Source organism: Dermacentor variabilis, chromosome 5 (assembly GCF_050947875.1).
Source record: "Dermacentor variabilis isolate Ectoservices chromosome 5, ASM5094787v1, whole genome shotgun sequence".
NCBI lineage: Eukaryota > Metazoa > Arthropoda > Arachnida > Ixodida > Ixodidae > Dermacentor > Dermacentor variabilis.
The window spans coordinates 115,234,835-115,254,033 of NC_134572.1; the positions used below are offsets into that span (position 1 = coordinate 115,234,835).

Sequence of the window (19,199 nt, forward strand, 5' to 3'; positions counted from 1 at the left end):
ATCAGATGAACAGGACGAGGTGGGTGGATGAATGAATGAATGAATGAATGAATGAATGAATGAATGAATGAATGGATCTTAAATCTGAACGAGAGCCGGTGAAGGATTTGAAAGTAAAGAGAAAAGAAGCTGCGCTTGAAGGCCTATTCTAATCATAGAACAAGGCCACTCGCCAACGTCACTCAAAGCACGTGCGTCACATGTTTACAGCGCCCCGAGAGCCTCGCTAAGTGGGAAACCGCGGCTCGTTGATTAATGGCACAACCAGCCATCGAGGCCTCGAGGCCGCATCTTATTTCGGGCAGCCGCCTAAACCGAACAACGGCGAGCTCCAGCGCACTCACGAACACCGTGCCACACTTTGGATCGACATAGGCACACTTTAAGAACAAGAACGTCACAAGGAAACAAAATTTCGGTCGGTGTTTTAAAAGGTCAAGGCGAAGGGCTTCGGCGTTGGCACTGCCGTAAACATCGATAAGCATTCCTCTATGGTGTTCAGCCGCATACGAACCTTTGCAACAGCCGCTTTCTTGATGCACCGTATGTCCTTCGATTGTTCGTTATCAGGTCTCTGTTGCCGAGTGCGATGTCGCCAGTTCGATTCCCTAACGCGGCAGCCGGCCGTTTACTTAGATTTGGGCGCAGGCTATAGAACTCACGGGTGTCTACAAATTACTCCATTACTCCATGCCCCATTCATTACGGCGTTCCTAATAACCCACTGTGACGTTTAGGAAAGCCATACAAGTTGTTTTCGATCTGATTTTCATTCTGTGATCGACCTGCGCCGCTTGCCTTCCTTGGCGGTGATTATTGATTCGAAGCTGTTGACCACGCTTTTCTCGTCGCATGTCCTCAACGCAATCGCGAGTTCGATCTTGGAAGAAAAAAAAAAAGAAAGAAATGAACGTCGACATTAGGTCGCGCAAAAGTGGGCTCTGAAAAGTTAAAGGAGGAGATTAAAGTCGCGTCAGTAATTACTAACGTCTCGCATACACGCCAATGTTTCGTTCGTTTCCAAAAAAAAAGAATAATAAAAAATGCTTGGACTGTTTTAAATAACGTCGATGGCAAGTCGCCACGTGCCGCGACAGTCGCGACACTCGCGACAATCGCGCGTTTCTAAATAGTATATGTCAATCACTGGTATCATATATATACGCCGCAAGGGTACTCTAAATGAAGCAAAATTTGAAGTTAGGTCTCTTTCGCGCACGGCTACCACATAATCGCATATACACTATTTGCGCGCTTAGCAGCAAGAACTTTAGTTGCTATATGTGGACAAATCCAGGCTAGTGGTTTTTTAAAGGCCTGGGACAAAAAGGGAAGCGCAATACAAGCCACGAAGGCCTTGCTGTTAAACTGACGTTAGGCAGGTTTTATAGACATTCTTTGATTTTTGTTATAGTGAAATAGGATTCATTTGTTTATTTACGGATGCTTTTCTTGTCCTCTCTACCTCTTGCACTTCTTTCCTCTTCATGACCGGCCCTACTGTGTGTGATCTGTACTGTGTTCTACTTTATTTTTTAGATTTGTCCTGTTGCTCTTCCTCTCCTCTTTCCTCCCCTCATTCCTATCTTCCATTTCTGTGTTGCTGTCACCTCCCTTCAGAAGAGTAGGCAGGCGTTGTGTCCCTTCCGGTGGCAGTTGCCAGCCTGCTCCTCGCTTTCCCTTTCCTGTTAATTGTATATATGTGTTCAAAACAAATAATAATAGTAATTTCAAACAGTGCATCTGAAGTAGCAAGCCCTACATATAGCATGGCTGACGTGTTCAGTTCCCGTCAGTCTCTTCACCTGTCTCAAAACGAATAATGTAAAATCAAATAAAATAAAAATAAAGAGAAAGTATAGCAAGATACTACCAGCACTTCACACGCTAACACATGCCACTAATGGGTGCATAAAAGGTGCTAGTTTTGTTCCATGGCCAACACCCTCATCCTTAAGGGATACGATCGAATAATTGATGGGGACGAACGAAAATCTTGTAATCAGTAAGCACAATAATAGCAGCGACAGACGACATGAAAACTGCATAAAATGCACTTCCATAGAGCTATCACTGTCAAACTATCGTGTCAGCTACTTATGTGCGTTCCAGGTGGCCAGAAATAGACAGTTTTCACCTACGACTTCTCTTACTGCAGCTGTAGTTTGAGCTCGCTGTTATGTGCAGCAATTTTAAAGCCTATATAAGTTAAATTTAACTCTCAATAGAGTTAATTTTTTTAGAGTGAAGATGCGACGATGACTACAATAACCCTTAATCACTTCGCAGACTAAAATTTAACATTAGTCTTACTTAATTTGTTCATTTCTGCATTCCCTTATGGTAGCTTTGTTGTTCATATTAATTAAAGTACCTAAATTAGGTAATCCGCGTCTCAGTGCTCAGTCACATTCTTCATATGCTGTTTTTTTTTCTGTTTCAGTTATTTCACTTTTGGCCTGCGCGACTCGATTCTTATGGTACCTTCTACTGGTCGCTTTCGAGTGCTCTAGAGTGCCCTGGCGATATGGTTTGCATTCGGCTTGTCGAAATCTAGTGGTAGGAACAAATTCGTCCAGTTCATTCAGAGAGTGTGCGCTCTATATACCTCAGAGCGCTCGGAGGCACTGTCACGATTCGATCTGGGAGCGCCAGCGTGATCCGAAAGAATTATCCTGATCACGTGGTTCCTGTGATTGCTCTGGGAGCAGCCAAACGCTGGGCGCAGGCATGTTACAGCTGACTCCGATGCGAGGTCTCCGCATCGCTGCAAACCGACGCGGAACGCGGCAAAAAAGCAGTCGAACGTACCATCAATGTGTATGCGCCACAGCTTGATATCATCATCATCATCATCATCATCATCATCATCATCATCATCATCATCATCATCGCCATCATCATCGCCATCATCATCTTCACTCTATTATCTTTTCCTGGCAGTTTATAGCCAAAACGACAAAGCACTAGGAGATTTCGCAGGCATCGTTCGGTTCTATTCCTTTCTTTTCTTGGCACCGTATTATTCAGCGTGAACAATCTGCGTCAAGCTATAACAATAAAAAGAACCCTTAACCAAAATAGGTAAGAGACAGGGGATGTGTGATGTAGCTGAATTCCTGTGGAGCCTTAACACATAGCCTCGAATAGTTTCAGTTTGTAGTAGATCCTTAGACGCGCACAGTTATCCCTTAAACTCGGAAGTGACGTCCCTTGACTCAGCAAGAGAAATCACATTTGCTGTAAAACCGGCTTTCCGCAAACTTTTGTGACTGACTTTACCTATATGCATGTGCCTAATACGGACACAGAGCCATGCATTTTCCCTTGTGCATTATAAAAGAATGATGTTGCCCTCACAACTGCTCTTTTCTTGGTTAACTTTCACAGAGCGAGATGGTATTTTATGGTCTGAATCGTTCAGTATATCACTCGGCATCTGCCCGGTTCTCAAAAAAGAACATGCGAAAAGAAAACAAAAATTCCCTGCCGTAAAAACAAATCTCGAAGCCCACTGCTTTCTCGTACAGCAAGCGATGAGAGCGACCACGTGACGTCATAGCCGCCATGTATTGGACACCCCTTACGGCAAAGGTCTCACCGAAAGGAACTTGGAATTTTATTTTCTTTAAAGTGACAAAGCAAGTAACAATGCCAAGTTTTATATAAACTATCCGGATCATGATGATGACAAAATGTATTTATTAAGGGGTGGCTCGAAGGGCTATAATGGGGAATAGGAAGAGGAGGGGGGAGGAACATAAAATGTTATCTCTCTACGTCATTTGAGCAAAGGCAGAGCAGACGATAAGGGCAAATAAATGTTTTTATGACGTGCAGAAAAAAAAACACATGTCTCCGCGCGCTGTTGCCACCAAAAGTCATGCCCGGTAAATTTAATTGTGATTACGCAACGAAGTAATTCGCTCCACATGATCTTTCTTCTTCACCTTGTTTTCTTGCATTCGTCGGTTGATGTCAGTGCGGTTGTCATTCGCTTCTTGCGTCAAACGCTGTCCCGCCGCTTTTGGCCAGTCCCGTTCCAACTTTTCTTTTTGTGTGCGGATGCGTGGCTTTGCAAGGCGGACACCACAACATAACGCAATCAGCTCGAGCGACTAAATATCCAACTACGAGCACGGCACATGGCGCACGATAAAGGTGCCTTACATTTGTCGTAGCGGTACGTGGCAGTATATACGGCTTCTCACAGAAGCTGAGCCCGGAATAAAACGCACATTCACAAATGGAATAATTAGAACCGAAGTGCGTGGACGCGCGGCTGCGAACGTTTCAGAATCTTGACAGGCGAAGTTCTCCTTTAGGCTGCATTTATTTACTTTGAGAAGCTTTTAAGCTGCGAAAAACTAGGCATAATTAAAGGGGCGCGAATTTCACGCCAGTAATGAAATCTAGTTTTTCTTTTCTTTCTTTTTTTGTGCCTCTTACTTAGTAGAAGTCCTGCGCCTGACATCTTGTTTGCCTCCTGGGGAACATTTTTAACGAGAAAGAATAACGCCTCGCCGAAGTGAGGAGGACGTTAGCGAAAAGCGAATTAATGAGACGGAAGGTTCTGGATACCAAGGTTTGCATTAAGTTGTGCTCTTACTTGGCCATTTCACTTTTTTAAAAGGGTGAGGGAGAGAGAGAGAAAGCTATTAGGAAAGAGTGAGCAAGGGCAGAAAAGAAGGAAGAAAAGAAAGAGCAACACACTAGTAAAATACAGCCAAGGCTGCAAGTGCATGCTTATATTCTTAATTTGGAGCACTTTGCGCGCGGAATATTTATAAACGTTTCAGTGCACCCTGAGCTGCATATATATATATATATATATATATATATATATATGCAGTGCATGTCATATTAGTAAGACTGCTGCAGTGATCCGCTTTGAGCTATGCAGTGTTGCAGTGTCAGCGGACTTTTGGACGCAGCGGGCTGCAGGTGCTTTCAGCAGTGGGTGCGACACCTGTTACAATGTTTCGATGGACGGAACGCTAATTCGCGAAATATGTTACCGCGAACTTGCTTATGCGTCACGCGTGAGCAACAAGCGAAAGGAAGCAAGGGTTCACTAAGGTCCGGGTTTAGCAGAACTTGGCAGGGAACAGGAAAATTGATTCGTGCACGTTGTAGAAAAATAACTCGATTTAAAATTTGAATAACCCGCCTCGTCCGACTTCGGCCGACTACGCCTATGTAAAAGTCGGGGGTAAAATGCAATTCGCTATTGAATGTAATGTCCAGTGTAATTAAAATGTAACTTTACTGAAGTTCCAAAACGAAGTTTTCGCTATTTTCTTCATACAAAAGGGAAACGAAGGTTCTCATGTGACGTCAAACAGCTTCGCCGCACTTTGCTTTAGCCTAAGTGTCAAAGAAAATGGCTTGATTGTTGCAGTAATCGCGTTAAAACAAGAGTAAAAAAAAACAGCAAACGTATCGGCCATGGTACTGTTTTCTTTAATTTTTTTTCATTAATGCCCTCGCGGGAGGGTATTACATAGTTAAACCGCAAGTTCTTATTAAAGTTGCTCTCTTCCTATAATTGGCACACTCGGCCCATGGCAGAACATGAAGCTTGCCGTCAGTCCTTGCTCACAGAGTCCTCGTGTCCCACGTTGTATCAAAGAAAATACTCGGAAAATTGTCTAGACCAGTGTTGAACTTTGAAGCGGAGTGAAAGGATTGAGCTCATTAGGTAAGGGGACAAAAATGATTAACGCGTGTTGTTTTTCGAGTGCAGCACGACCCGAAGGACGACAGCATGTGCACCCCTGGCGGAGAGAACGGAAATTACATCATGTTCGCGCACGCCACGTCCGGCGACAAGAGGAACAACAACCGTTTTTCACCCTGCAGCCTGAAAGGCATCAACGCAGTGCTCAACTCGAAAGCGAGAAACACGAAAGGATGCTTTTCAGGTAGGCCCCACAAACTGGACGCCGTCTGCGAAGTCTTTGAAGCACGCAGACAAAGAGTAAGCCGCTGAGCAGTGGGACGCACTTGAGGTTGAGACAATGCCTGCTGGACTACACAAAGTCTGTATGCTCTGACTGTGGACGTCAAAGGGTTGCTGCCACTCTCACTGAATATCATGTTAAGAAAGAGAGGGGCATCCATGGAGGAAGGAAACTGAGGAGAGGCCCTACCCCTCCGCGCGCTAGGAGAAAAGTGTGGAGGAAATGACGTAGTAGGTTTTCTTCTTTTTTGCTGATTTTTATTTCTTTGTCGTAGTGGCCACGCCTTTCGGGCCACAATGGCGGCTTTGTTTTGGTTCTGTGCGCTCACACGTGTTGCTCCGTAGGTTTCGTAGGCTCCGTGCGGGCAGGTGGGCAGGTTTGCGTTGGTCTCCATGTCTTTTGCGCTGCGTTATCTGGACCGTGCTCTACCGGATGTTGCTGTGGCCAGGTGGGACAGGAGGAACTAAAGTTCGTGAAATGAAGGCGCATGCAACGTTGTACGCAATGTACCGAGCAACGACAATGGCAACGGACGAAGGAATATCCGCGGGAAATTTTGTCCTCTTTGGCGGAATCATGCTAACGTGCTAACGATTGTTTAGTAGTGCTGCGGAGTGCGCGCGTCCGAGCTGCCCGGTTGCGCGCAGCGCGGCGTGGTTTCGCGAGAAATGTAAACAAGAGAGGAGAGCTGGCCCGATAGGCGGATCAACGCCATGAGCAACGCCAACTTCCGGCTTCACTTTAGCTTCACAAGGAGTGACGTCAGGGCCTCTCCTGAGTTTCCTTCCTCCGTGGGGGCAGCGAAGAGTCGCAGCGCCCTCCAGGGAACAAATGCATAGCTAGCACATGTATAGCTAACACATGGACTGAGAGTTCACGTGAAACGGGTTCTTCTACTTATCGACGCTTACTATGGATATGCGCCTACTAAGCAAATGCTGTAATGGCGCCATATGGGGATAGGTAAGTGTTTATGGTGCGCAATGTGTATACATGACCGCACGCTGTCCGCCAACAAAGGTGCTACTCTATTATACTGACGTGAAGTTATGCGCATTGCGATGCCCGTGCTCTGCAGAACAGTTGCAGTTTTGCTTTAAGAAAATTCGTACACGGGATTGGTCAATCGCTGTATACGCCGATGCAACTGGGCCATTCCTGTAGCGTAACGCGTTCCGAAATGTGGCGTCGTGTTGCGTCTCTGCGCTCACAGACATTTGGGGTGGGTCGCGCGTGCGCAAACGCAGAGCCCCAAGACTCGATCTGCGGCAATGAGGTGGTCGAGGCCGGCGAGGAGTGTGACTGCGGCTGGGAGGACGACTGCCTCGAGCCCTGCTGCTTTCCCATGCGATCCAACCCGCCGCGAGACGAACCGCCCTGTAAGCTCCGGCCTAACGTCGTGTGCAGGTGGGTCTTGCTGGCAGCCATATCCGTACTGTGGGACAGGCGTTTCGTTGTGATTCGTCGTGTCATTACATTGAAAATTTCTTCATTTCCCATCGCCATACTCTACGCTTTGTCATTGTTCTGCTTTAGTCTAGTATCTGTCACCTCGTTCTTCCTTCCTTCACCCCTTCTTCCTATCTTAAGTATCAATGTTTTTATCCCCTTCGTATTCCTGAAGAGTAGGCAGGCGTTGTGCCCTTTTCGATGGCAGTTGGTAGCCTGCTTTGTTTATCTGTCGGTGGCGCACACGATAATAATACTAATTAATTTATTATCGCTCATCGCACCGAGTGCTCGATAACGACGGCACGGTGTTGTGCCGGCCAATGATGCGCGAAAAGCAGCATGAAAAATGAAAGTAATTGCTACAATATACGACCCTTGATTTTTTGGTGTAATTAATCGTTCAACCACACCGCGAACAACATACGAGGGACGCATGCAAGCAAATTGTACGCGCTGTAGTTCAATAATCAATCAATACCAGCTCACCCAGATTTCAGTTCTATAGCAGTTTTGTTCTGCACTCTTTGCTTGGTATTGGCGGGCGCTTAGGTCTCAATTAAGGCTCTTGAAAGTAGATTCTTGCCAGTAAAGGTAGAGTTTGAGATGACTTAGAGTTAAAATGAGCTAAGGTTGAACGGACAGCGTCTTGTCAGCCATTTCACACGTGCGCTTTCCTGGACCCGCAGATTTATTTGGTATTTTGTTCTTGAGAAGAAAGTGTGTTTATTCTTCACATTAACACTCAAGAGGATATAGTCGCACCCACGGAATGATCAGAAGGGCCATGACACAGCCCTACAACTATTCTCAGTTTGTCATCGTCTCTGAGAGTAGAAGGGGCAATACATGGTATAGGAAACTGAGAAAAAGAAGAATACACTGTACCTGCCATGCACGTTTTAACTCGAAATTTCAATTTGAAATCGCTGCCTCTAAGATGCTCCGACTGACAGCAATCGTAATTTTGGCGTGAATTTTGTGGCTTCAGGAAGTTGGAGTTATCGCTGGGTGAAGTGCTTCGAAACACAGTCCGAAATGACATCAGGTGTCTTGCACCACACGCACCCAATAAGGCAACAAGGGCGTCTCCATTGAACTGCGGCCTCATTTCTTTTACGCGTGCGATAAAAGCAGCGTTAACCGGAGAGCGCATGCAGAAACTATTAAAGCAGTCTGAATAAACGCACCCGAAAAAAAGAGAATCAAGGCAACGCATGACGATGATGAGATATTCCCGGTTCTTGCAATCACTTTCGATGCTTGTAGTGACAAAAGCATGACCTTCGAGAGTGGCTTCCGTTACTCCGACAGAGCCCTAGCGGGGGATTTATTTATTTCTCATTTAGTGTTGTCAGACAGCTGTATGGTTAGACCGCGAAAGATAACAAAAAATAAATCAAGCACAAGTTTTATACCACCCCAAATGCGCTCTAATTTTGCCAGCTTCTAATTTTGCCAGAGTACGGTTTAACCTGCAATGCGCTATTCATGATCTAAAAAAAATCTGTTAACGCCACTTCAGGAACTCTAAAATGCAGTACCATGCACGCTTCATTAACTTCATACATTTGATTGTTGCACTTCTGTGGCTGTTCATGTTGAAGCTAGCTTACAAGTGCTTTACCTTCATTACGCATGAAAGAGAAACGACAACAGCCCGTTCGTAATCTCACATCCTTGTGCGGTGATTACTGCCGAAGCAACAGAAAGCCATGACTGAAATTTTAGGTCAGTCCTCTGAAATGTGCATTTGGGAGCAGTTCTCGCACAGCACTAGCTAGCATTGCCACTGTCAGTGCAAAGAGAACGCAATAGGGCAGCACGTGACAGGGGCTGCCTCAACATTTCAGGTGATCACATGTATTTGGCGCCACGGAACACGAGCGGGTATTAAATAAATGTGTGCAGCAGCTGTGTCACGAAGTTATAGTCTGCACAGCGTCGGACCCCTGCGACATAGTGCGTGCCTGGTGTGAACGTTCAGAGGTAGCTGGACGTGGAGTACAATCATCTTACGGCACAGGCATGACAGGAACGTGTATAACGTCCCTTCAGGAAGTTAAAGTTGCCCAACTTTTGTGCCATCATTGTTGATTTGAAGGAGGAAGCATGTGATTCATATTTCAACAACGCACAAAGGTCAGCACTCTGTGCGCGAGTCGAGGGGGCCACCTTTGATTTCTTTCTGCGTAATGTTGCATGTCACTAGCTAGTTCAGTAACCAACCATTTCGTCGAATGCCGCGTTCAAGTTGGTCGCGTGATAAAGCACGCCTGTTACCCGCGTGTGGCGAAAATGTTGAGCCAACATAATTTATCGACTGTCTTTGTCCTTTCCAGCCCGAGTCAAGGTCCGTGCTGCACTCAGGATTGCGTTCTAAAGATAGGGGACAAGTGCCGGGATGACAACGGATGCCGGAGCGCCAGCTATTGCGAATATCCTTTGACCTTACTTTATTGGTTTTTCTTTTTACCGAAGCAGGAATGCGCCTTTGCTTTATTGTATAGTTCGATCGGTACGTGCTGTGAAATAAGGGGAAGAAGGACGGTTAAGTCCTAAGTTCACTGTCTTTTAGAATCGATAAAGGGAGAAAGAAATAGTCGCCGCTTCCAAATACCACAAATAATTCGTTGAAGTGTATCCGTACACCATCGATCCAGCTGTGATAAAGTACGATTTGCTTGCACAATTGCGTTATCTGCGAGGACTTCGCAACTCATGAACATATTGCACGTTCCTTCCCGAAATCGTGTCGCACGAACACATAAAAGCTAAAGAAAAATAGTACAATGTAGCCAGTATGGGCTTAAAAGTGCAGTATTTGTCGTAGTGATCATGCTGTACAATGGGCTGTGAATTGATCAAATCAGTGCACACAATTAAGTTGCGAAGAACCCCTGTTTAGCGACACGTTATCAGGTTCGGCTATTACTGTTTACACCTATAAACGGGATTCGATAAGAGGCTTAACTGCACGGTAGCGCCTGCAGCATGACAGTAAGCGCAGTCGGATAAGACTGCGACAGTGTGATAGAATTTCTGGTGTCCCTTAACCATACAGTAGTGGTACCAGGTCGAGGTATCTCTCCATTATGCCTCTCTCACCTTCTGTCCCTTAACCACATGATCACTGGTGAAGGACCACAATGCCCGTCTTCGACAAGCAAACCTAACAAGACCATCTGTAACGAGGAGTTCGTCTGCTACATGGGGGTAAATATGGATATTTTCTTTTTTTTTCGTTGAAGGCAGATTGAACAGTTGTACAGTAAGGTGGATGGCTGGGTCTTTAATGCGATTAGTATTCTCTGGAAACAACACGCAGTTTGCGGCATGTTTGATTGTATGTTTGTTTATCCGTTTCTAACATCTTTCTCGCCAAATTGGTTTACTGGTTAGTATACCCATGGTTTAATGGGCAGAAGTTCTTGCTACTGTGCTCGCGGAACAGGGTCGTCGGACCAACTTGGTTCACTGGGTATGTGAAACTGGGCATGTGCTACTGGGTATCTGCCGCTATCCGATGAAACAATAAAAATCCTTCAACATTTCTGCAGTGCTAGGCGAAATCAAATATACGTCATATGTATGCAGACAATCTTGTCTACACAACGTGGTGCGTGTCTCAACATTCAGACACGCAGCACGATGAGACAATGTGACGCCGCCGCAAGATAGTACAGCATCCCCAGAAGGAAGCACTAGAGGAGAATCCGTCAGCAATACACGCCTCGTGCATGACGTGTTGCGGTGGTGATTAGGCATTGTAATTACATGCGTAATTACAATGCTTCAGCGCTGGTCGCTGAAGCATTGAGAGTCATCCTGAGATGGCTTCTGCCGGCATTTTTTTTTCATGCGTTGCCCCAAGCACGACGAAGGCCACTTAAGCATTACCTGTAAGTGGTTTAGGCCCCTGTTGTAATCGCGCCGCTGGCACGAGTTGTTGGGAACTCAGCGCTGACGCCCGTGGTTGCACCTGGGTCGCAAGCCCCAAGGGTAGCGTTGGCCTGGCGGCCTGGGGTACAACTGGAAGCATCCGAAGGTCCCGGCAAAGCATGAGTCGACTGGTAACAACAAAACAACTTGTTTATTCTAACATCGCAAAGAGTTGGCGGTCAGGTTGACCGAAGTAGAGAGACGGGAGTGCACTTTACTCAACAGAAGAAATCGGAGCCCTCCTTTTGGCGTCCGGGGGCAGCTGCTTTTATACTCTCGCAGTTGAGGGCAAGAAGGAACCCCTCTATAGTCGAGCACGTGACTGTGCCGCTCGGGCACAATGGGATAAGGTGACGCATACTGTCGTGTCGCCGCCGGTCGGGCACAATGGGGAGGAGAAGGTGGCTCACACTGTCGTGTCGCCGCCGGTCGGGCACAATGGGGAGGAGAAGGTGGCTCATACTGTCGTGTCGCCGCCGGTCGGGCACAATGGGGAGGAGAAGGTGGCTCACACTGTCGTGTCGCCGCCGGTCGGGCACAATGGGGAGGAGAAGGTGGCTCACACTGTCGTGTCGGCGCCTGTCAGACCCCCTCGCTTCACAGTTGTTGGGAGCTCCTCTCCCCGGCTGCCGCGCTTCGACAAGCGTGGGCACCAATATGCACATACACTCACACACGCACATGAAGACACGTGGCATCGGAACATGCCTGGACGCGCTTGGCGGGGAGGCGTAGCGGCGACGCCGAATGGGCCAAAATGTCTGCCGCTTTGTTGCAGCCGCGCCGGCTAAACCGCGCGTCGTAGGCGAAACGTAACAGACAGCCCCGCCGGGGGAAGGAGATCCCGATGGACAGGGGACTGCATCCGCTGTCCGGAGGGATGTCGCTCGATGATGCTCATAACCGAAGTCGGGCGTCCCTCGACGTTTCTTGAGCGCAGCGCACAGAGAAGGCCTCGTTCTCTCGTTCAGGTTCGCACAGGACACTGCAAAGTGACTTCGGGAGAGTTCACATTTTTGTTCTCGTTCCCGGCAAGCGTTAGAACTACGCTGAAACTCAACCGCTCAGCCAGCAAGCACGGCACAACCCTCACTAAGCCCCGCCAGGCTCTTTCCCCTTCTATACCACTGCCTAGTTCCTTACAGTAGTCTAGCAGCACTTAGAACGCGTCCACAAATTGGAAAATTGCACTAGAAAGCATGTCATCACTTTGAAACATTAAATAAAAGCAATATGTTAAAAATCCTGCCTCAGGAAGAAAAACTTCAGTAACAAACAATTTTGAGGCTGATTCCTACGTTAGGGGCTTCGACTTAAGCCATCGGCGTTACCGTTGAGACTCCCCTTTTTGTAACGCACCTCAAAGGAATATTGTTGCAAAGCGAGGCTCCAGCGCAGGAGGCGGCCATTTTTGGGAGAGATGGTCTGCAGCCATTGGAGAGGGCAGTGATCCGTCTCAATGATAAACCTCGAGCCGGCTAGATAGCATGACAATTTCTGAACGGCCCACACGAGACATGCACACTCTTTCTCGGTGACGCTATACGCCTGCTCACGACTGGTCAGCTTACGACTAGGATACAGGACGGGGTGTTCTACTTCTCCATTTTCCCGTTGGCACAGTACAACGCCCATGCCTCGCTCACTAGCATCGCACTGAACAACGAACCCTTTTGTATAGTCTGGCGATCGTAGCACAGGCTGGCTTGTTAGGGCACTCTTTAGGGCGCTAAAAGCTCTTTCCTTTGTCTCGTCCCAGACGACTGTTTGAGGCTCTGTTTTTCTTAGAGCATCCGTCAGGGGAGCCGCGATATCAGAGTACCTGGGGATGTACCTCTGATAGTAGCCGGCGACACCTAAGAACGACCGAATATCGGTCTTCGTGCGCGGTTGCGGGAAGTCTCGCACAGCGGCCACCTTTATTTCAGAGGGGCGGCGATGACCCTGACCAATCACGTGACCGAGGTAGACAACCTCGGCCTGTGCTAACTGGCACTTAGGAGCCTTGACTGTCAAGCCCGCTTCGCGCAGGCGGGTTAGCACTGCCCGCAAGTGTGCCATATGCTCAGACCAGGATGCGGAGAATATCGCTACGTCGTCTAGATACGGTAAAGCGAATTCTTGCTGTCCCCGCAACACTTTATCCATGAGGCTTGAAAAACAGTATGGCGCGTTCTTCAAACCAAAACTCAACACTTTAGGACGGAATGTTCCCATTGGTGAAATGAACGCCGCATACCTACTAGCCTCTTCTGTAAGTGGAACCTGCCAATAACCCCTGACAAGATCTAGGGTGGAAATAAACTGAGCGCTACTAACTTTCTCAAGGCGCTCCTCGATGTTAGGGATCGGATAAATTTGATCCTTAGTGATGGAATTAAGCCTGCGGTAGTCGACGCAAGGACGAGGTTCCTTGCCCGGTACCTCAACTAAAATCAAAGGGGAGGTATAATCACTCTCACCTGCCTCAATAACACCGAGCTGTAGCATTTTCTTTACCTCAGCCTCCATAATATCGCTCTGGCGGGGTGACACCCGGTACGCCTTGGATCGTACTGGCTCTGGGGAGGTAAGTTCTATGTCATGAGTAAGGACAGAAGTCCTACCAGGCCTCTCAGAGAACAGACCTTGAAACTCTTGTAAGAGCTGGTGTAGTTCGGTTTTCTGCTCAGGCGACAGCGGTGCTTTACTGATAAGGTCACTAATGACTTGACCGGTGTCTTCCCTGTTCGTCACTGAGCCTAGTCCCGGAAGCTCGACCGGAAGCTCTTCAGGAACGTTTACCATCATGCACACCACTGCTTCCCTTTGTCTATAAGGTTTGAGCAGATTACAGTGGTAAACTTGCTGTGCTTTCCGCTTTCCTGGCAGACTTACCACGTAGTTAACGTCCGACAGTTTCTGAACAATTCGTGCTGGGCCCTCCCACTGCACGTCTAGTTTGTTGTTTAGCGATGTGCGCAATATCATGACCTCATCGCCCACCTCAAAACGACGGGCCCTGGCTGTCCGATCATAATAAACCTTGGCCCTCTGCTGGGCCTTTGCCATTGCTTCACCTGACAACTCCTGTGCCCTTCTTAAGCGTTCGAGGAGCTTAAGCACGTACTCCACCACGACTGGGTCGTCGCCCCTGCCTTCCCACGATTCTCGAAGCATGCGAAGCGGAGACCGAAGCGAGCGACCGTACACCAGCTCAGCTGGCGAAAACCCCGTAGCCGCATGCGGAGCGGTCCGTAAAGCAAACATTACCCCAGGCAGACACAGCTCCCAGTCAGTTTGATGTTCAAAACACAATGCTCTCAACACGCGCTTCATGACGGAGTGGAGCTTCTCAACGGAATTCGACTGTGGGTGGTACACTGAGCTGTGTAGCAGCTTTACCCCACACCTTTCGAGAAAAGTTGTCGTCAAAGCGCTAGTAAACACTGTGCCCTGATCTGATTGGATTTCCGCAGGAAAACCAACTCGCGCAAATATGGACAGTAGTGCATTGACTATCTCAACTGAGCTGAGTTCTTTAAGCGGCACTGCTTCAGGGAACTTTGTCGCTGGGCAGATCACAGTCAAAATGTGTCTGTACCCCGTGGCTGTTACCGGCAGAGGTCCCACTGTATCAATAACGAGCCGTCTAAAAGGCTCCGTAATGATAGGTACCAACTTCAACGGCGCCCTCGATTTGTCCCCTGGTTTGCCCACCCGCTGACAGGTGTCACATGTCCTCACGAAATGGTCTGCGTCCCGAAAACACCCTGGCCAATAGTACTCTTGCAAGAGACGGTCCTTAGTTTTCTTAACTCCAAGGTGTCCGGACCACGAACCCCCATGCGTCAAGCGCAACAGATCCTGACGATAGCATTGAGGAACGATCAGCTGATCGAACTCCACTCCTCTGCGGTCTAGATACTTCCGGTACAGGACTCCACCTCTTTCCACAAAACGCGCATTTTTCCTGGCGATACCTTCCTTGACATTGCAGCGTATGTTTTCTAGGCTACCATCCTTCTTTTGCTCGGCTATCAAAGCCGACCGGCTGACTTTTAGCAACCTATCAAGTCCGTCTGACGTAGGCGCGATGAGCAAATCTGCAGATAGCTTTTCTAACTTTCCCGCATCGGGATTTTCCTCTCCGGTATCTGGTGCCTTTAACGTTACAGAATCAAGTTTATTCAGTTCGGGCGTGCTCTGAATATCAGCTTGCTGCGCCTCTGACCCTTTCTCATTGTTTGATAACGTCGGCCCCGCAACTACCGCCTTTGCAGCGAGCTCCCGAACCTTCGATCTGGTTAAGGCCTGAACGCTAGCCTCACCAAACAAAAGCCCCTTCTCGCGCAGGAGGTGATCGGACCTGTTTGAAAATAGGTACGGGTACTGGGGGGGCAGCATAGATGACACTGCCGCCTCCGTCTCAAGCGCTCCGAAAGGTCCTTCAATAAGCACTTTTGCTACCGGCAGACACACGCTATGAGCTTCCACGGCTTGCTTGATCCATGCGCACTCGCCCGTGAACATATGGGGTTCTACGTAAGAGGGGTGAACTACATCCATCGTAGCTGCGGAATCGCGAAGCACTCGGCACTCTTTCCCGTTCACGAGGAGGTCTCGCATGTAAGGCTCGAGAAGCTTCATGTTCTCGTCAGTGCTGCATAATGAAAAAAACACAACTTTTGGTGTTGTTTCCGGACACTGCGCCGAAAAGTGACCCGGCTTCTGGCACGTATAACAAACGCGCGCTTGCCTCATCTCGAACCGCTTTCTGCGTTCGGCTTCGGCTGCCGCCGCCTCCTTAGGTTCGGTCGCACTGCTTTCACTCCCATCCGCACTACGTGTGTTCCCCTTTTCTCTCATGGGTGTGAACTTCGGCCTCTCAAACTTCGAGCCAAATTCACCCTTTTGACCGTCCTTAGCTCCGCGAGCCCGACGCGTCACAAACTCCTCGGCTAGCTCAGCGGCTTTAGCCACCGTGCAAACGTCTGGCCTATCCAAGACCCAGTACCGCACGTTCTCCGGTAACCGACTATAAAACTGTTCTAGCCCGAAACACTGCAGAACTTTATCGTGGTCACCAAACGCTTTCTCTTCTTTGAGCCACTCCTGCATGTTTGACATAAGCCTGTACGCAAACTCTGTGTATGACTCACTTCTGCCTTTCTCATTTTCCCGAAACTTCCGACGGAACGCTTCCGCTGACAGCCTGTACTTTTTTAGCAGACTCGATTTCACTTTGTCGAAATCCTCTGCCTCCTCTCTATCCAAGCGAGCGACTACGTCGGCCGCCTCGCCGGGTAACAAAGTGAGCAAGCGCTGTGGCCACGTTTCCCGAGAGAACCCCTGCTTCTCGCACGTTCGCTCAAAGTTAACCAGGAACAAACCAATGTCCTCTCCAAGCTTAAACGGCCGCATCAGGTCAATCATTTTGAACAATACTCGTTCTCCTGCACCGTGTGCCTGACTTCCATTACGAGCGCGTTCCATCTCTACCTCGAGACGCTTCATTTCCAAAGCGTGGTCGCGCTCTTCTTTTTCTTTTTCTTTTTGTTCTTTACGTTCTCGCTCCTGTTTTTTTGCAGTCTCCCTCTCCTCAATGGTCTCAAGGCATTCCGACAGCTCGTCATCCTCAGCTTCTAACTCAAGAATAGCCCTTAGCAGTTCAGGTTTTCTGAGTTTGTCTGAGACATCCAGACCCAACTCTCTTGCAAGCTCCAGCAATTTCGGTTTGCGCAACGACTTCAAATCCATGGCTGCTCTGAATGCTGCTTTCTCTACTGCCTATTATTGTCTTGCCGCAATCTAACCCGGCAGCAACGACAACCACAATTACCAGCTCTGTTTCTGACACTAACAAAAGCCTGGCAAAGCTCAGAAGAAGAAAGTCCCGCACTCACCAAACCTCGCAGCCAAGAGTTCAGCGCAGTCGTTCCGCTGCAGGCAACCAGTCATCACACAGGTCTCGTTGCACTGCTCCCGGATCGTTGTTGAGCTGCTCAGCATACAGTCAACTGCATCTCTTCGCTGCTGGCCTCCGTTGTCGCGATCTCACCGCTGGCAGACAGTTGTTGTAATCGCGCCGCTGGCACGAGTTGTTGGGAACTCGGCGCTGACGCCCGTGGTTGCACCTGGGTCGCAAGCCCCAAGGGTAGCGTTGGCCTGGCGGCCTGGGGTACAACTGGAAGCATCCGAAGGTCCCGGCAAAGCATGAGTCGACTGGTAACAACAAAACAACTTGTTTATTCTAACATCGCAAAGAGTTGGCGGTCAGGTTGACCGAAGTAGAGAGACGGGAGTGCACTTTACTCAACAGAAGAAATCGGAGCCCTCCTTTTGGCGTCCGGGGGCAGCTGCTTTTATACTCTCGCAGTTGAGGGCAAGAAGGAACCCCTCTATAGTCGAGCACGTGACTGTGCCGCTCGGGCACAATGGGATAAGGTGACGCATACTGTCGTGTCGCCGCCGGTCGGGCACAATGGGGAGGAGAAGGTGGCTCACGCTGTCGTGTCGCCGCCGGTCGGGCACAATGGGGAGGAGAAGGTGGCTCATACTGTCGTGTCGCCGCCGGTCGGGCACAATGGGGAGAAGAAGGTGGCTCACACTGTCGTGTCGCCGCCGGTCGTGCACAATGGGGAGGAGAAGGTGGCTCACACTGTCGTGTCGGCGCCTGTCAGACCCCCTCGCTTCACAGTTGTTGGGAGCTCCTCTCCCCGGCTGCCGCGCTTCGACAAGCGTGGGCACCAATATGCACATACACTCACACACGCACATGAAGACACGTGGCATCGGAACATGCCTGGACGCGCTTGGCGGGAAGGCGTAGCGGCGACGCCGAACGGGCCAAAATGTCTGCCGCTTTGTTGCAGCCGCGCCGGCTAAACCGCGCGTCGTAGGCGAAACGTAACACCCCGTTCTGTTCGAGAGGAGCTATAAGACTAACAAAGAAGAAAAAGCTGACTTTACCGAAAACGTGAACAATCAAAAATTGGGACGCATACATTTAGGTTTCTGCACTGTGCGCCATAGATTGAGCCAGAACTCAGCTGACTGTATTTTATCAAGGTAAGTGTGGCAAAAACGATGATAATAGCAGATGTCACTTAGGCATGGAGCTACGGCAGCTCGAACGTTCGTAGGGGCGACACAAGAACACGGAGCACGTACCTAATTATGCCACCACGTGGCATTGACGTTCGAAGCACATGGACTAGCTCGGTAGTTGTTTTTTTTAAACCTTCTACAACGCTGTGGCGTTCTTCAGCAGCCGCCACAGCCGTTCCTGAAGTCTCCTATACATACGCAACGCTTGGTTGTTAATCGGGCTTCGACATCCGGCGCTTTTTGGGGGACAAACGTCGCCTTCTTGTTTTCACAGAACTCTTCCGTCATTTAGCAGATATACTTATAATCGCACCAGTGAGTCGCACACAATAGGAACTGAAGAAGCGAAGAGAAGAAGAAATCAAAGGTTTATGATACGATCGTGCATCTTTTGAGGGTATTGCAAAGGCAAGTTCTTTTCGCCGAAACCTCTATAATATAGACTGGCAGTTACTTCTTCTTGGAGCACTGAAGCGGCGCGTGGTACTTAGACATTTATTTCGATGTCCAGTCGTGCCACTGTTCGGGAATATATATACCACAATCAACATGCCATCGGTATGTCTACTCTTAGGAAGCTTGTAAATTCAAAAAAAAAAAAAAAATGCACAGCCACAAACGTTCAACTGTAGGATGAATCTACTGCGCCTTGGAGCCTCGGACGAACATATAAAAAAAAAGGCTCTGCTATAGTTTAGCGTGCACAAAACAAAAGCCGTAAGCTAGCAAAGCCAATTATATATAATCGCTGAACGT

At 48.6% G+C, this 19,199-nt stretch overlaps 1 protein-coding gene across 1 annotated transcript in view; it reads left to right on the plus strand.

Annotated features, from left to right (window-relative positions):
• The window catches only part of LOC142583073 (disintegrin and metalloproteinase domain-containing protein 10-like), a 179,318-nt gene that overhangs the window by 150,207 nt on the left and 9,912 nt on the right, over positions 1–19,199 (plus strand). Inside the window, exons 9-12 of the mRNA XM_075693361.1 lie at positions 5,747–5,924; positions 7,211–7,370; positions 9,755–9,850; positions 10,547–10,628. Of these exons, the coding sequence (XP_075549476.1) occupies positions 5,747–5,924; positions 7,211–7,370; positions 9,755–9,850; positions 10,547–10,628 (516 nt within the window). The remainder of the gene's footprint in view (positions 1–5,746; positions 5,925–7,210; positions 7,371–9,754; positions 9,851–10,546; positions 10,629–19,199) is intronic.